Source organism: Notolabrus celidotus, chromosome 22 (genome assembly GCF_009762535.1).
Source record: "Notolabrus celidotus isolate fNotCel1 chromosome 22, fNotCel1.pri, whole genome shotgun sequence".
NCBI classification, from domain to species: domain Eukaryota; kingdom Metazoa; phylum Chordata; class Actinopteri; order Labriformes; family Labridae; genus Notolabrus; species Notolabrus celidotus.
This window is the reverse complement of record NC_048293.1, coordinates 26,646,361-26,660,015: the sequence shown is the minus strand read 5'-3', so window position 1 is coordinate 26,660,015 and position 13,655 is coordinate 26,646,361. Positions and strand designations below refer to the sequence as shown.

Sequence of the window (13,655 nt, the reverse complement as noted above, 5' to 3'; positions counted from 1 at the left end):
TCTGAGCATCTCTTTGTGTTTACGTTGGTGCCAAATTGGTGCACAAAAACAGGCAAAGATTCACTAAACCAGCTGCCAAATCTGTGTCTTCGTCCTCTGGTATCAATCAGGCTCTAACAGAAGGCTCATAATGTTTAATGGTGTGTGACACACACACTCATAAGGGACACATCATCTCCTGTTTGTCTACACTTCATCCAAACACACATATTAACACATATTTATGAAGTGTCAGCAAACGTCACATCTGTGTTGTGTTTAAGTCCCCATGTCATGAACTTTACTCACTTGGCTGTCAACATCTGGTAACATTAATCATGTTGCAATGCAGGACGACATCAGAATAAACAAGGAGTCACTGGCTGAGCTGTGTGTGTGACGGGTACACAGATGGTGTGTGTGCATGTAAACACAAACAGTCCATACAGTGAGGTGTGTGTTTGTGTTTGCAGGTTTGGCTCTGTTTCATGCTGTCAGTCTCTGTGGCAGCTTTTAATGATCTTCTCTTCAGCTCTGAGTCTCCTGTCAGGCTCTTAATTCAAAATCAGCTGACAAAGAGATGATGGAGGGATTTTAAGAGCTATTTTTAGTGTCCGTACCTTTCAAAACACACACAGTACAGTGTGACAGAGTAAGGTAATGACATATCAGGATGAGGTGTACTTAACTACAACAACATGTAAGCAACAGACCGTGTCAAAACTGTCAACTTGAAGCACGCTTTAGTTTGGTGATGTCAGACTTAACACCCTTGTACAAGTCTCGTAAATACTTAAAAGAAGAACTGCATGTGTCATGGTTAATGGGCGGAAAATACCTGCTCTTATTCTGCAGAAGTTTGTAAATCCTTTGCTAAGTTTGCTTTATTAGGGATCAACTACAGGATGCATGTTAAGAAGTGTCTTAAGTTTCAGAAGAGTTAAAGTAATCACTTTAAGTTGATGCTTTTTTGTGGATTCAAACAAAACTATGTGAGAAACGGCGTCCTCTCTGTACATGCAGAAGAAGGTTGCGGTTTTTTGATGGACTGAATCTACTCTTACCTATCCTATAAGTACCAAGCTGCAACCTCCAGTCTTGAGAACTGAAGCCAATGTGGGGAGTTTTTAAAACTGCAGTTCCTCAAGTGTCCACTAGATGTCATCTCCAAAAGCCCCATTCTAAAAAAGCCCATTTTAAGGGGAAAAATAAACATGTTACAGCCTGGAACAAGATGATATTTTGATCTGAATAGCTCATCTATCTTTCTCACACTGATGTGGATGAAATTTTTTCTATCTCATTACATTTGAAGAAATCAGGGTTAATAGTTTTGCATAATTGGGGGTGTGGCTGACTTGAATGACATGCAGGTATTCTAGTTCAAGTGAAAGTTGAACAGCATTTCCACTATGGTGGCCACCATTTTTGTGCATTAAAACTCAGTTACAAAAACCAGAGGGTGACCACACTGAGACTGTCAGTATTTTATACAGTCGATATGTTGACACACATCAGGAGAAATTGATATTGACTAAAGCACCGCCCCTGAGAAATTAATCAGCCAATCATAGACAAGGATGTGTGGCAAATGGGGTGGGTAACTTGATTTTTTAAGGGGGTGATGGGACCTATAACCAGCCCTGGAGACAAGCCCCTGCAAATGAGTTGAGATCTACTGACTCATCATTTTTCACCTATGTTCTACTTAATCAATCGAGCTTTATTTATATAGCACCTTTCATAGAAATCAAATGCAATTCAAAGTAATTAAAATAATGGCAAGACATATTAAAAGACAAAAATGGGTTTTAAAATAGAGACTAATGCACACCAACAACAATAAAATATGTGTAATTAAAATGACTTAAAGCATCAAATTGACATTAAGAATATAAATAGTTAAAATAAATAAATACATTAAAAATTGTAAGAATTTAACTTCTTCATTTGATATCTAATGCAATCAACACAAGCCCTATTTTAATGTAATTACTCCTGTTATTAAAATCACAGCAGTTAGAAGTTAGTTAATTTTTAATCGGCTTTTATTTTGAAATCGAGAATCCGCGAATCTGATTGGTTGATTTCCTCATGACGTATACACGGGAAATGGCAACGCAAGCGAACGGAATCACAACATTGCACCTGAAGTCTCCTTCTTCCTCTTCTCCCTGTTTAACTAGAGCCTTTTAATGACTCGTTTTAATGGCGGGTCTCTTCTCCTCCCCCTGAGGATCTAAAGCTTCAGTAAAAGTTAAATATTCAGGCTGCAGAGTTTAAAAACATGATGCTGGGAGCTCAGGAAGCTAACCAGCAGCTAACGGGAGCTAGCAGAGGTCTGTGCGGCTGTGATGAGTGTCACTGTGCAAAGTGAGTCAAACTGTCTCTGCTTGATCTCCAGCTTTAGAAACACCTCTGTGATAAAGTTATTTTAACAACTATAAAGCTTTATGCCTCTCTAATGTTCATTTATGTGTCATATTTAACACTAAAGCATGAATTACAGGCTGAATATCGGCCTGTTAGTGTGCATTCTTCTCTGTTTTCATGTGTTTGTGTTTCTCCAGATGACAAGAAGACGAGCCAAGGAGTGAACCGATAATCTAACAGCATGTGACACACATTCAGACCCCTGAAAAGTTGGTTTCGAAGATGCCTCGTCTGGAAGAGCTGGCCAACGTGGTCCTCAGGGTGCCCAGCATCCTGCTGCTGGACCTGCTCTATAAATGTGACATTGAAGGTTTAACAGAGCACCTGAAGGCCAAGAATGAAGACCTGCTCTTCAAATACAAATATGTCATCTGGAACATGTACTACCTGGGTAAGTAGGTTCAATAGATACATAAACAGAGTCCAAAAACACAGGGAAGTCAACTCACTCCAAATGATGCATCAAAAAGTCAATTAAAGTTTCTTAAAATGTTAAAAAATGCAAATATTTTACTTCTGTTTCTCTTTATACTGAAACACCTTCTGTAAAATAATTTAAAAGTACATTTTATTGTAAATGAATCTCTATTTTTGAAGCCTTTGGACCTTAATATTGCCTTATTGGTTCACACGCTTTATCATTTCTAAAAAGTATTTATTTCAGTTGTTCCCAAAGTGTGGGTCGCCACACAGTGATGGAGGGGTCGCTAGATGCTTTCCTAAAAATAATAAAATTTAACTAATTTGAAATTGTATATTTGATCCATTATTGTAAAAATATATACAAAATTATGTCGTGAAAAAATAGTATAATTAGTCTAAATATTACAAATACTTAAATTCTACCTCCAACCTTTTTAAACATTCTATAAAATAACATGATGGTAGTTTGGCTGATGTGTTCTTTGTTGTTCTATTATCTTTTTATTTTCAACATTTTATAAACATACAAGACAAAAAACAAACACAAGAGAGCAAAGTCAAATGAAGAGGGGAAAAATAGAGACAGAAAAAACCCCAGCTTGTAAACCACATGGATAGATAATAAGTACAAATACATAAACCATGGTCACACAGTACATTGTCTTTTTCGTACTCAGAGTCCAAGCCACGCTGGGTGGATGTCAGAGGTTGCCAAATTCTTGTGAAAACCTCCACCTTGTTTTTCAGAGTTTATGTGCGTTGTTCCAGACGTAAGGTTTCATTCAAAGTTTGTTTGAACAGGTTGAATGTAGGGGGTCTGTGCTGATTCCAGTCGAGAAGAATACACTGTTCTATTGTCTTTGTAGGGATTTGTATCGGCCTGGGACTGTGTGATCAGAGCAGTGGGGGTCACCAGTGTCTGGCACCGTTATTTTGGGGGTCATGGGCTGAAAAGTTTAAACAGAAAGATGATTTGGAACATTTTTAATAACTACTAAATCAGTCTTTTCTTTGCCTCCAAATTCAGGAGATGTCCTGCTCTCAGTTTCTCTTTATTTATATAGCGCCAAATCACAACAAACGTTACCTGAAGACTCTTTCCAAACAGATCAGGTCTAGACCGTACTCTATGCTCTATTATTATTAAAGACCCAACATCAAGACAGGATAAGATCCAGTCCCATCTTACAGACAGGACTCAGTCTGATCTCATCTTAATCCACCATGAGCAGAGCACTTTGCAGCATTTAGCAAGTTACAGTGGCAAGGACAAACTTCCTTTAACAGGCAGAAACCTCCAGCAGGACCAGACTCATGTTAGACACACATCTGCTGAGACCGTGTTGGAGAGAGGGATAGAGGGAGATGAAGAGAGAGGAGACATTATGACAAATACATCAACTATTTTGTGACAGTTTATGAAGAAACCCATTGATCCGTTGTTGAAGCCTTTTTCACAGCTTAAAGAAAAACAATCAGAAGGAGTGTTTTTGTGTCTTTGTGATGTTTTGGTAGCTGAGTCAGGCAGACAAGATTAAAGATCAAAACAGAGTCAGAATCCCTCCAACCTGATGACACATGAGTTTGTTGTTTACAGTCTTCCCCCTCAGCTGTCTCTCATACAGGAAGCATGACGATCCGTCTGATTCGCCCTGCAGGTCATCTGATAAACGTGGTGGTGCTTGTTCTGCCATTGAGACACATTGTGACGCTCTACCTCCACATCCTCACTGCCCTTCTCCTCTACATGGGGCATCAGATTTCCAAGTGAGACACTCCTCTTCTTACACTATTACTGCTCTTACTACTTCTCCCTTCTGCTGCCGCTGCACTTCTCTGATTTATTGAGTCTAGATCAGTTTCCTCACCCGGGAATCCTCAGCGTCTCTCCCTCAGAGTTTCCATTGTTCATCAGGATGATGTTTAATTTTAGGAGCCGGAGTCGTGGATCGGGTTTCGAGGCCTCTGTTGTTTTCCCATCAGATGCTTTCTTGTTTGTGTTGTAACCTGAGAAAAACAACCGGTTTTCTCTGCAGGCCTCGAGCCGAATGACAAGATTACTATGAAGAGATAAAACCTGGATTATCATGAATGATTAAATGTCAAACTAAGAACAATCAGGTGTTGAACATGATGTGGACTTTTTGTTTATTACTGTTAACCTCAGAAATATTTGACTTATGTGAGATAAAGTCTGTGCAAGTACTCAATGAATGAGCATTTCACAGGTTTATTATTCTCCTTAAACTTCATTCTATTTTCTGTTAGACAAGTCCAAACCAGTTTCCTTTTTAGAAGATGTGATTTTTTGTGTTGCTGTTTATTTTTCAGGGATTACATTCGAGAGGAGCTTCAGTACGGTTACGAGGGAGCGGTGTACCTCGACTCTCTGGCCTTCAACAGATTTGTCTCCGCGATGACGAGTGAGTCCTGAAATCAAAATAACGTACTTGCTCTGCATACAGGTTCAAACTTATGAGCTCAAAGGCTCCAAGAAAGATGCATTTTAAAGAACATCACCACAAATATGCTGCACCTAATCCCCCTCACATATCCTCCTTCCTTTATTTTTATTATCCAAACTTATAGTTGAACAACATCGTCTCATTCTGAAATTTCTGATGACGAAAGATTTACTATCCTTCCTTTTTCTCACAGCTCAGCTCCATGTTTTAATTTTCTCATTTTCTGCAGTCCTCTGTGGGTCCTTGTGATCTCTCTCATTAATCCTCCTGAAACCGAATTCAACCTCGACAGTGTTTACAAAAAGATCCAGGATGAGACGTTCTTGTTTTGGACAAGCGATAGAGAAATACAATTTTTTTTTTCCTTTTTAGATAAAAGTAAAAGACCTTTCCTGGAAGTATTATAACACCTTGTATATTTTTTTAGATACACAAACAACAATAATGTTTGGAGTTTTTTCAGACTCAAGCTTTTCTAGACTTTAAAAATCATCGTATGATCGGCAGACTTGAACAGCGTTTGACTAAACACCAAGTTGACAGGCACACCACTGTGTCTGTGAATCAAATACCTCAATAAAGAGGCTTAATGTTCTCATGTTTGTGTTCCTAATAAGCTGCAAGAGAAACACTGGAAAGAGTGTTTATAAAGGGTTAATGCTGAGAAAGAAAAACGAGGAGGAGATTTGGAATATGAATACATTTAAAATATGTATCATGCATTACTAAAAAGCCACTGCTTTCAAAGAGTTGAGTTGAGTGTAAGTCCTTTTGGAGTCATCATCGTTGTCATCTTCTTCATCCTTAGATTTTCCTCTTTTAACCAACACTGTAGAGATCTGTGAGTTTGCATTATTCTGACATTACTCTCCAGACTCGTGAGCATCATGTAACGACCACAAAAGGACACAAGCATCACATAGTACGCCATGGGTAATGTATTTTAGGCAGTGTTATGGATTGCTGAGAGAAACTGTACTATTGAGAGGAGAGGAAAGGGTTCTGAGAGCAGATAAGAAGTCCCGGGGTTGACTTTAGAGGTGGCAGCACTGTGTACTGGAACACACCAGTCCACCTGAAACACAAATACATGTCCCCCAAAGCTTCCTTAGCAAGTTATCTATCAATGAGGAATCTGTTACAACCTAAACTTACTGCTGAATCCAAAGACTCCTCAGACATTTGTATGTTAATGAAGCTATCAGTCATCATTGTGATCACAGCTTCTATGAATCGACTCTCCTCACTCGTCACTTTCTGTCCAGGTCAGATCATCCTCAGCACGCTGTGTGCCTTCCTGATGAAGACCAGAAAGGTGTGGCTGTTCTCTGCTCACATGCTCCCCCTGCTGGCCAGACTCTGCGCTGTCCCTCACGCCATGCTGTTAACTGTCAACACTTTCTCCATGGGCCTAACCGGAGTGGGAATCACCGTGTTCCTCCTCTCACATCTCTTCCTGCCATATCGACTCGCAAGGGCTGCTTACTCTGAGCTGCTGCAGCTGGAGGTACTCTCTCGCTCTGACGTCCTCGTTCTGAATATCCTAAAGAGAGAATCTGCCTCTTCCTTTCACTTCCTGTCCCTTTCCTCTCTCCTCATCCTCTCACCTGCTCCCTGTCCCTCAGGTGATCGAGCTGTACAGACTCCTCGCTGTGGGAATCTCTCTGTGGAACCAGTTTGCCGTCCCTGTGCTCTTCAGCGTCTTCTGGTTCGTTCTGTTTGTCGTCCAGCTGTGCTCAGACGCCATGTCCGCCAACGCCTCAGCCGGCCATCAGGGAATCCTGTTCTTCCTGCTCACAAGGTGTGATGAGAATCCTCTCAGTGGTTCTGTTACCTGATGTATTCAGTTTGATTTAATCAGCTTTGTTCTTTGTGTGCTCTCCCTGCAGTGTCTCTGAATGTTGTTCCACGCCGTATTCGCTCCTCGGTCTGACCTCCGTGGTGTCCTATCTCGCTCTTGGACTGCTGAACCTATGCAAGTTCTACCTGGGAGGTTATGCAGCTGTGCAGAATGAGAACGTGATGCACAGGTGGGTTCATTTGCATCACATTTAACTCCTGTTGGTCCTCTTTCCACATGCAAACCTACAATAACACATTTTTAAGACATTAGATGAACAATAGTGGTTACAAGTTGAATTTTTTTTTGCAAACAGATTCTCATTTACACCTGCAGGAGTAATGAGGGGTCTTTACTATTCTTTTGGAGTTGTTTTTCTTTCTGTAAGGTATAGAAGTCCAGTTTTTACTTACTTTTAGCTCTGTTTTTGGTCTCCATCAACTCAAGGGGGGAATATACCCTGTGCCATGTGAAGTTAAGTGCTGAGGAGACTAGAGGAAGCTCAGGCCCTTCTTGTAGACAGCTTCGGTGTTCCTGCCCCAGTCCATTTTTTTGTCCAAGTACACCCCCAGGTACTTGCAGTCCTCCACAATGTCCACACAGGCCCCCTGGATGGAAACAGGGGTCACCACTGGTGTCTTGCCCCTCCTCAGATCCACAATCAGCTCCCTGGTCTTTGTCACACTGAGCTGGAGATGGTTCTGCTCGCACCATGTTACTTACAGAAGTTTAACTAGATGAAGATTTTTATTTTGCTTGAGACCTTTTGTGTCCAGTTTTAGATTCTACTCACCACTAGAGGGCGCCAAAGTCTCATAGTGGCAGCAAACACTGCACTTGAATTAGAGCGTGTAGTTTTGTTGCTGTGCTCAGAGATGGAGGTCACTTATTAGAAAGAAATCAGACGTGTAGATGTGTTTTTACAGGATGTTTTATTGACAACAGTTTATTTACACTTGGAAATGACTTACTGATTGATAACCGGTCAGATTGAATATGTAACTTCATAATTAGCCACTAGATTGAAGTTTGATTAAGGGGAATAAAAGACAAATATTCTGGTAATGGGAGAAAACAGATATGATTCTTATTGACTCATATAAAGAGATTTTTCTTCATCTTTGTTTCTGTAAAAGTTCAGCTGTAAGAGTCAGAAATGATCGGTGCATCGAACATCCACTGTACGTCTCTAACTGTTTCCTCCTCGTCCTCAGAGGTGTAACCGAAGGCGTCACGCTGCTCCTCCTCGCTCTCCAGACGGGCCTCTTAGACATGCAGGCTCTGCAGCGCACCTTCCTCCTCAGCATCATCCTCTTCATCGTGGTGACTTCGACCCTGCAGTCCATGATCGAAATAACAGACCCGGTGATTCTGGCGCTGGGTGCTTCACGGAACAGGTACCAACCCGAAGAGGAAGTTAAATTCTTGAGCTGATTTGGCTTCAGTTTCTTCATCTCTGTGTTTTCTGTTCTTCCTCCAGGAGTCTGTGGAAACACTTCCGCGGCCTCAGCATGTGTCTGCTTCTGCTGGTTTTCCCCGTCTTCATGGCTTATAAGATCTCTCAGTTCTTCCACATGGACTTCTGGCTGCTCATACTTGTGTCCAGCTGCATGCTGACTTCCCTTCAGGTATGAATCTGACTTTGTGACTCTGATCTCTTCCTCTCTGTTTATGATATTTGATGTCATCTGTGTGATGTTCTCCCAGGTCACAGGCACCATGCTGATCTACTCGCTCTTCATGGTGGAGCTGTTCCGCAGCGACCCCATCGAGAGCCTGGACGAGGTCATCTACTGGGTGAACGCCGTCAGCCGGGTGCTGGAGTTCGTGGTGGCGCTCTGCGTGGTGGCGTACGGCACCTGGGAGTCCCTGTTCGGGGAGTGGAGCTGGATGGGCGCCTCGGTCATCATCATCCACTCTTACTTCAACGTTTGGCTGCGAGCTCAGTCCGGCTGGAGGAGCTTCTTGCTCAGGCAGGAGGCGGCGAAGAAGATCAACTCGCTCCCCAGAGCCACGGAGCAGCAGCTGAGGCAACACAACGACGTCTGCTCCATCTGCTTCCAGGTGAGTCACGCCGTCACAGAGCTGCAGGGAAACCACATCACACACTGCCACATCTGGAGACCCAACATCACAAATCCATAACAGAAGAGAACTACAGAGATGTGAGGGTTTACAGTATCATCTCATCGCCTATCTTAACTTTAGATCTGCTTTAGTGAAGTGTAGCTGTCCACTGAATGAAGTTATATATTCCAAACCAGCAGGACCAATCAAAAGTCTTAGCTCAGATCCTCTCTCTCCTCCTCCACGCCTTTATAACCTTCAGACTAGTCTACTGCAACGGCATCCTTTACGGCCTTCCCTCCACTGACCTCCAAAAACTCCAACATGTCCAGAACTCAGCTGCCCCAGCTACTCACCCACTCCTGCTCCATCCTTCAGCACCTCCACTGGCTCCAATAACCTTGCCCCCTCATACCTGACCGACCTCCTCAAACGCCACCCCCCATCTCGCCGCCTTAGATCTGCTGTCCCCTAACACCAAGTCCAAGCACCTTGGGGGGCAGAGTCTTCGCCATCACTGTCCCGACTCTCTGGAACTCTCTCCCTCCAAACATCCAAAACTCTGACTCTCTTCACTCGTTTAAAAACCACCTCAAGACCTTCCTGTTCAAAAAAAGACCACAACACATGACCTCTCCTCCCGCCCCCCCCTCTGTCTTTGTTCTGTTGAGTACCCAGAAAAGTGCTATACAAGTCCAATCAATTATATTTATTAGCTCGGGTGTAAACTCTGGGAATTGTCGCCCATTCTCAAACGGTTTTTGATTTGACCACTGATTGAAGTCAGGCTGAGTTTCCTCCTGATCTCACGTCCTTCGCCGTGCCGAGTTCAGAGGGGACCAAGAGATGATAACGCCCTATCTTCTGCTCCTGAGCGGCCCGACACATCTCTGGCATGATAGTTATTTCTGTCAGCTGACAGTGTACGCAAAGCAGAGCCACGAACCGATTCACCAACTTCAGGGCTTCTCTAACTTTAAAGCACCTGCTCAAAATGTCAGAGAGCATCCAAAACATCACATCTGTTTAAAACCCTTCCTCTGTTTTTATTACGATCGTCTTCAGCTTCTTCTTTTAATAACAAACCAACGATCATCATCAAGGACAGGCACAAACAGGTTTTAACAAAAACTGTGGCTGAAGGCCAACGAAGAGGGAAACTGGAAAAACAGGAACAGCATAACTTAAAGGTACACACAGTGTGAGGTATTACATATTCACTGTCCTGTTTGTCACAGTGTTCACAGTCAGTCTGCCTCGTGTGAGCAGCTGAACTGTCACATATCAAGTCACTTCAGACCTTAAAGGACCACGAAGAAGACGACCCTGATTATAAGACAGGACAACTTTTCTTTTTTGAAATGAGACTTTAAGAAAGAGAGAAATATGAATAAGAATCTTTTACCTTTTATTAAAGAGGACAGCTGAAGAGAGACAGGAAAAATCTGACCTCTTAATCATCGGCCCCAAATCCAACTTCAACCTCTCCATCGACAATGCTTCCCTCACTCCGTCCTCACATGTTCACAACCTCGGTATTATATTTGACTCCCATCTCACTCTGGAACATCACATGAACCACATCACCAAAACCGCCTTCCTCCACCAGACAAATATCGCCCGTCTCCGTCCATCTCTCTCCTTCTCCACCGCCGAAACCCTGATCCACGCCTTTATCCCTCCCAGACTTGATTACTGCAATAACATCCTCTACGGCCTTCCTTCAAAACAACTCAACAAACTACAATAGATCCAGAACTCTGCTCACCCGCACCAACACCCGTTACCACATCACCCCTGTCTTCCAAAACCTCCACTGGCTCCCTATCAGACAGCACATACATTATAAAATCCTCCTCCATCACCAGGCCCCCTCCTACCTCACTGTCCTGCTCCACCACCACACCCCCCTCCCATAACCTCTGATCCTCCAATGCCCACCTCCTCTCCCTACCATCTGACACCAAGCACCAAACCTGGGGGACAGAGCTTTCTCTGCCCCCCCCCACCCTCTGGAACGCCTTACCACTAAACATTTGAAACTGCCCCAACCTGTCCACTTTCTTTTTTTGTTTTAAGTCATATTTTGGGGCTTTTACACCTTTATTTTATAGAGGAGGGGACAGTGGATAGTGTAGGGAACTGGGAGAGATTGGGGGAATGACTCAGGAGAGAGGCCGCAGGCTGGATTCAAACCCATGGATGCAACTTAACCATTAGGCTAAGTCCGCGCCCCCAACCGGTCCACTTTACTTAGAACTACTTTTAAATGTATTTTATGCTTTTCATTCATGTTTGTATTACTCTGTTGTTTTATATGATGTTTTTTATCCTCAGTGCAGCGTCTTTGAGTATTCAGAAAAGCACTTTATAAAGAAAATTTAATATTATTATTATTATTAAATGTGGGGAGCAGAGAGTGAGGGAAGAGATGCAGAAAAGGGCTGTAGCTGCGAAGAGGATCATGTCTTCTGTTTGAGGCACACATCTAAAACACTACGGCAACCGGCGCCCCACAACCCCACCTTTCCAAGACTATAAAACAATAAAATATGACCGATCTAATCCGGTTAAGATTTCCCTCTTCAGATAGATTTTAGTTGCTCTTTGTGCAGCCAGTGAGGACTCCAAAAACTGTCAACAGATCCTCTAAACTTCTTCTAAAAGAAGGCTTAGAGAAAAAAGAGAACCGTCACATTTACCCTCAAACCATTACATGCTGATTTGAATATTTACAGTTAAATGGCTTCGTAGTTTGGCTTGTTAAGGATTGTTTTACTTGTTCAGACTTGTGGGCATAAAGAAAGACACCTTACACTGTGAAGTCACCCAGTAACACTCGTCCAGTTTATTTAACACTCATCCAGTTTATTTAAGACATGTAACTTCTTCTTCAACAGCATTAAGCAAACACTCTCTAAGTGTCGTTCCAAGTCAAATATGTCTCTCTGTCTCTCGTCACAGGAGATGAGCTCAGCTGTCATCACATACTGTGGACATTTCTTCCACGGCAACTGCCTTCGCAAGTGGCTGTACGTGCAGGAGACCTGCCCCATGTGCCACCAAACGGTCCGACCCACCTCGCCAGGTCCAGCTTCAGAAGACGCTCCGGCTGCACAAACTCAGAGGGAAGCAGAGCCAGAGCCAGCAGCACCAGAGCAAGATCAGAACCTGGACCCCAGCACTGAGACGCAGGGTGATGCTGTAACTCCTGATCCCGCCAAAGAGGAGGGTGATTGTACGACGGGAGATAAAGACCAACCAGGAGAACCCCAGGGAGAAGCTGTTCAGGGTCTGCGTTTCAGCTCCAGTGGAGACTTTGTTGGATTTGTGAGCCCAGCTACAAGCTGCTCCTCCACGGGAGCTCCTGCCTCAGATTCCCCATTAGATAAAACTTCTCCCAACACGCACAATCAAGGTGAAGACTCCCCAACGCCGCTGACTCCTCATGCTGGAAATGAGAACACAGCTGAGGGTCAGTCTGACTCCTGCGGGGTCACTTCTAGCCCCATGGGGCCACATAACAGTGAAGGTAAACATGAAGACTGTGAGGAGACTCCTGAATCATGGATTTGTCTTAACTCAAACAATGCTGAGGCGTCTGATGTGAGCCTCGATGATATCCACACATCTGTGAGATCATGTAAAGAAAACTCAGACTGCACAGATGATTCACTAACTTGTAGAAGTAGCAGCTCAGAGAGGCTAAAACTGCCCCCCCACAGACCCCCCACAGACTGTCCTCCTCCTCCTGCACAAACAAACCACAGAGACTGACTGCCCTGCATCAGTGCCTTGAAGGATTCGAAGGGTGATTCTCCACAATGGAGAGTTTAACACATTTGCCTTCTCTCTGTTAATCGGCAGCATTTCTTAAAGCAGACAGTGTGATGAATGTGCTTCAGACAGCATGGACTGAACATGGAGAGTGAGGTGTGTCGGGTAAACGTTGAGCCCTTTGTTGTAAAACTGTAAAGAGAATAATGTGAAAAAGATCCAGATGAATTATGTGTTATTTTAAAGCAATGATCTTAATACCAAATTCTAGCAGGTCATGAGTAAATCTGTTTACTTTGAGCAGCTTAACGTCGTCTGATTTACTTCTCCTCGTTTGTCTTCATGTGTCGCCTCCTGTGAGAGCAGCGTGCTAAAAAGGAAAAGCTTCAGCAGTTGTTAATCATGAATCAGTCTTTTGTACTCCATCTCTCAGTATTAAATTACTGCTGTGTACATGTACTCTCCTTTTTTTTTTTTTTACTGTAGTTTCTAAATTAATTAAAGTTAATAAAATCCTGACAGGTGCACAGTGAGGGGGGTTTGTGCCGCCGAGTTAATGAAGTCTAAACAGAGAGAACAGTACTTCTGTAGCCTCCAGCTAAGAGAGTCCAGATGAGACTTCAGAGCTGACATGCTGATCCTGTTAGAGAGCATTTTATATCCATGATAAC

At 43.1% G+C, this 13,655-nt stretch overlaps 1 protein-coding gene across 1 annotated transcript; it reads left to right on the top strand.

Moving 5' to 3' along the window:
* Positions 1 to 2,071: 2,071 nt before the first annotated feature.
* Positions 2,072 to 13,439, top strand: zmp:0000000662 (RING finger protein 145). The gene is made up of 11 exons (XM_034675635.1): positions 2,072 to 2,352; positions 2,550 to 2,803; positions 4,494 to 4,602; positions 5,167 to 5,258; positions 6,566 to 6,807; positions 6,926 to 7,101; positions 7,190 to 7,330; positions 8,355 to 8,537; positions 8,621 to 8,768; positions 8,848 to 9,204; positions 12,172 to 13,439. The coding sequence occupies exons 2-11, from the start codon at positions 2,635 to 2,637 to the stop codon at positions 12,982 to 12,984; spliced, it is 2,430 nt and encodes an 809-aa protein (XP_034531526.1). The 5' UTR covers positions 2,072 to 2,352; positions 2,550 to 2,634; the 3' UTR covers positions 12,985 to 13,439.
* The last annotated feature ends 216 nt before the right edge of the window (positions 13,440 to 13,655 follow it).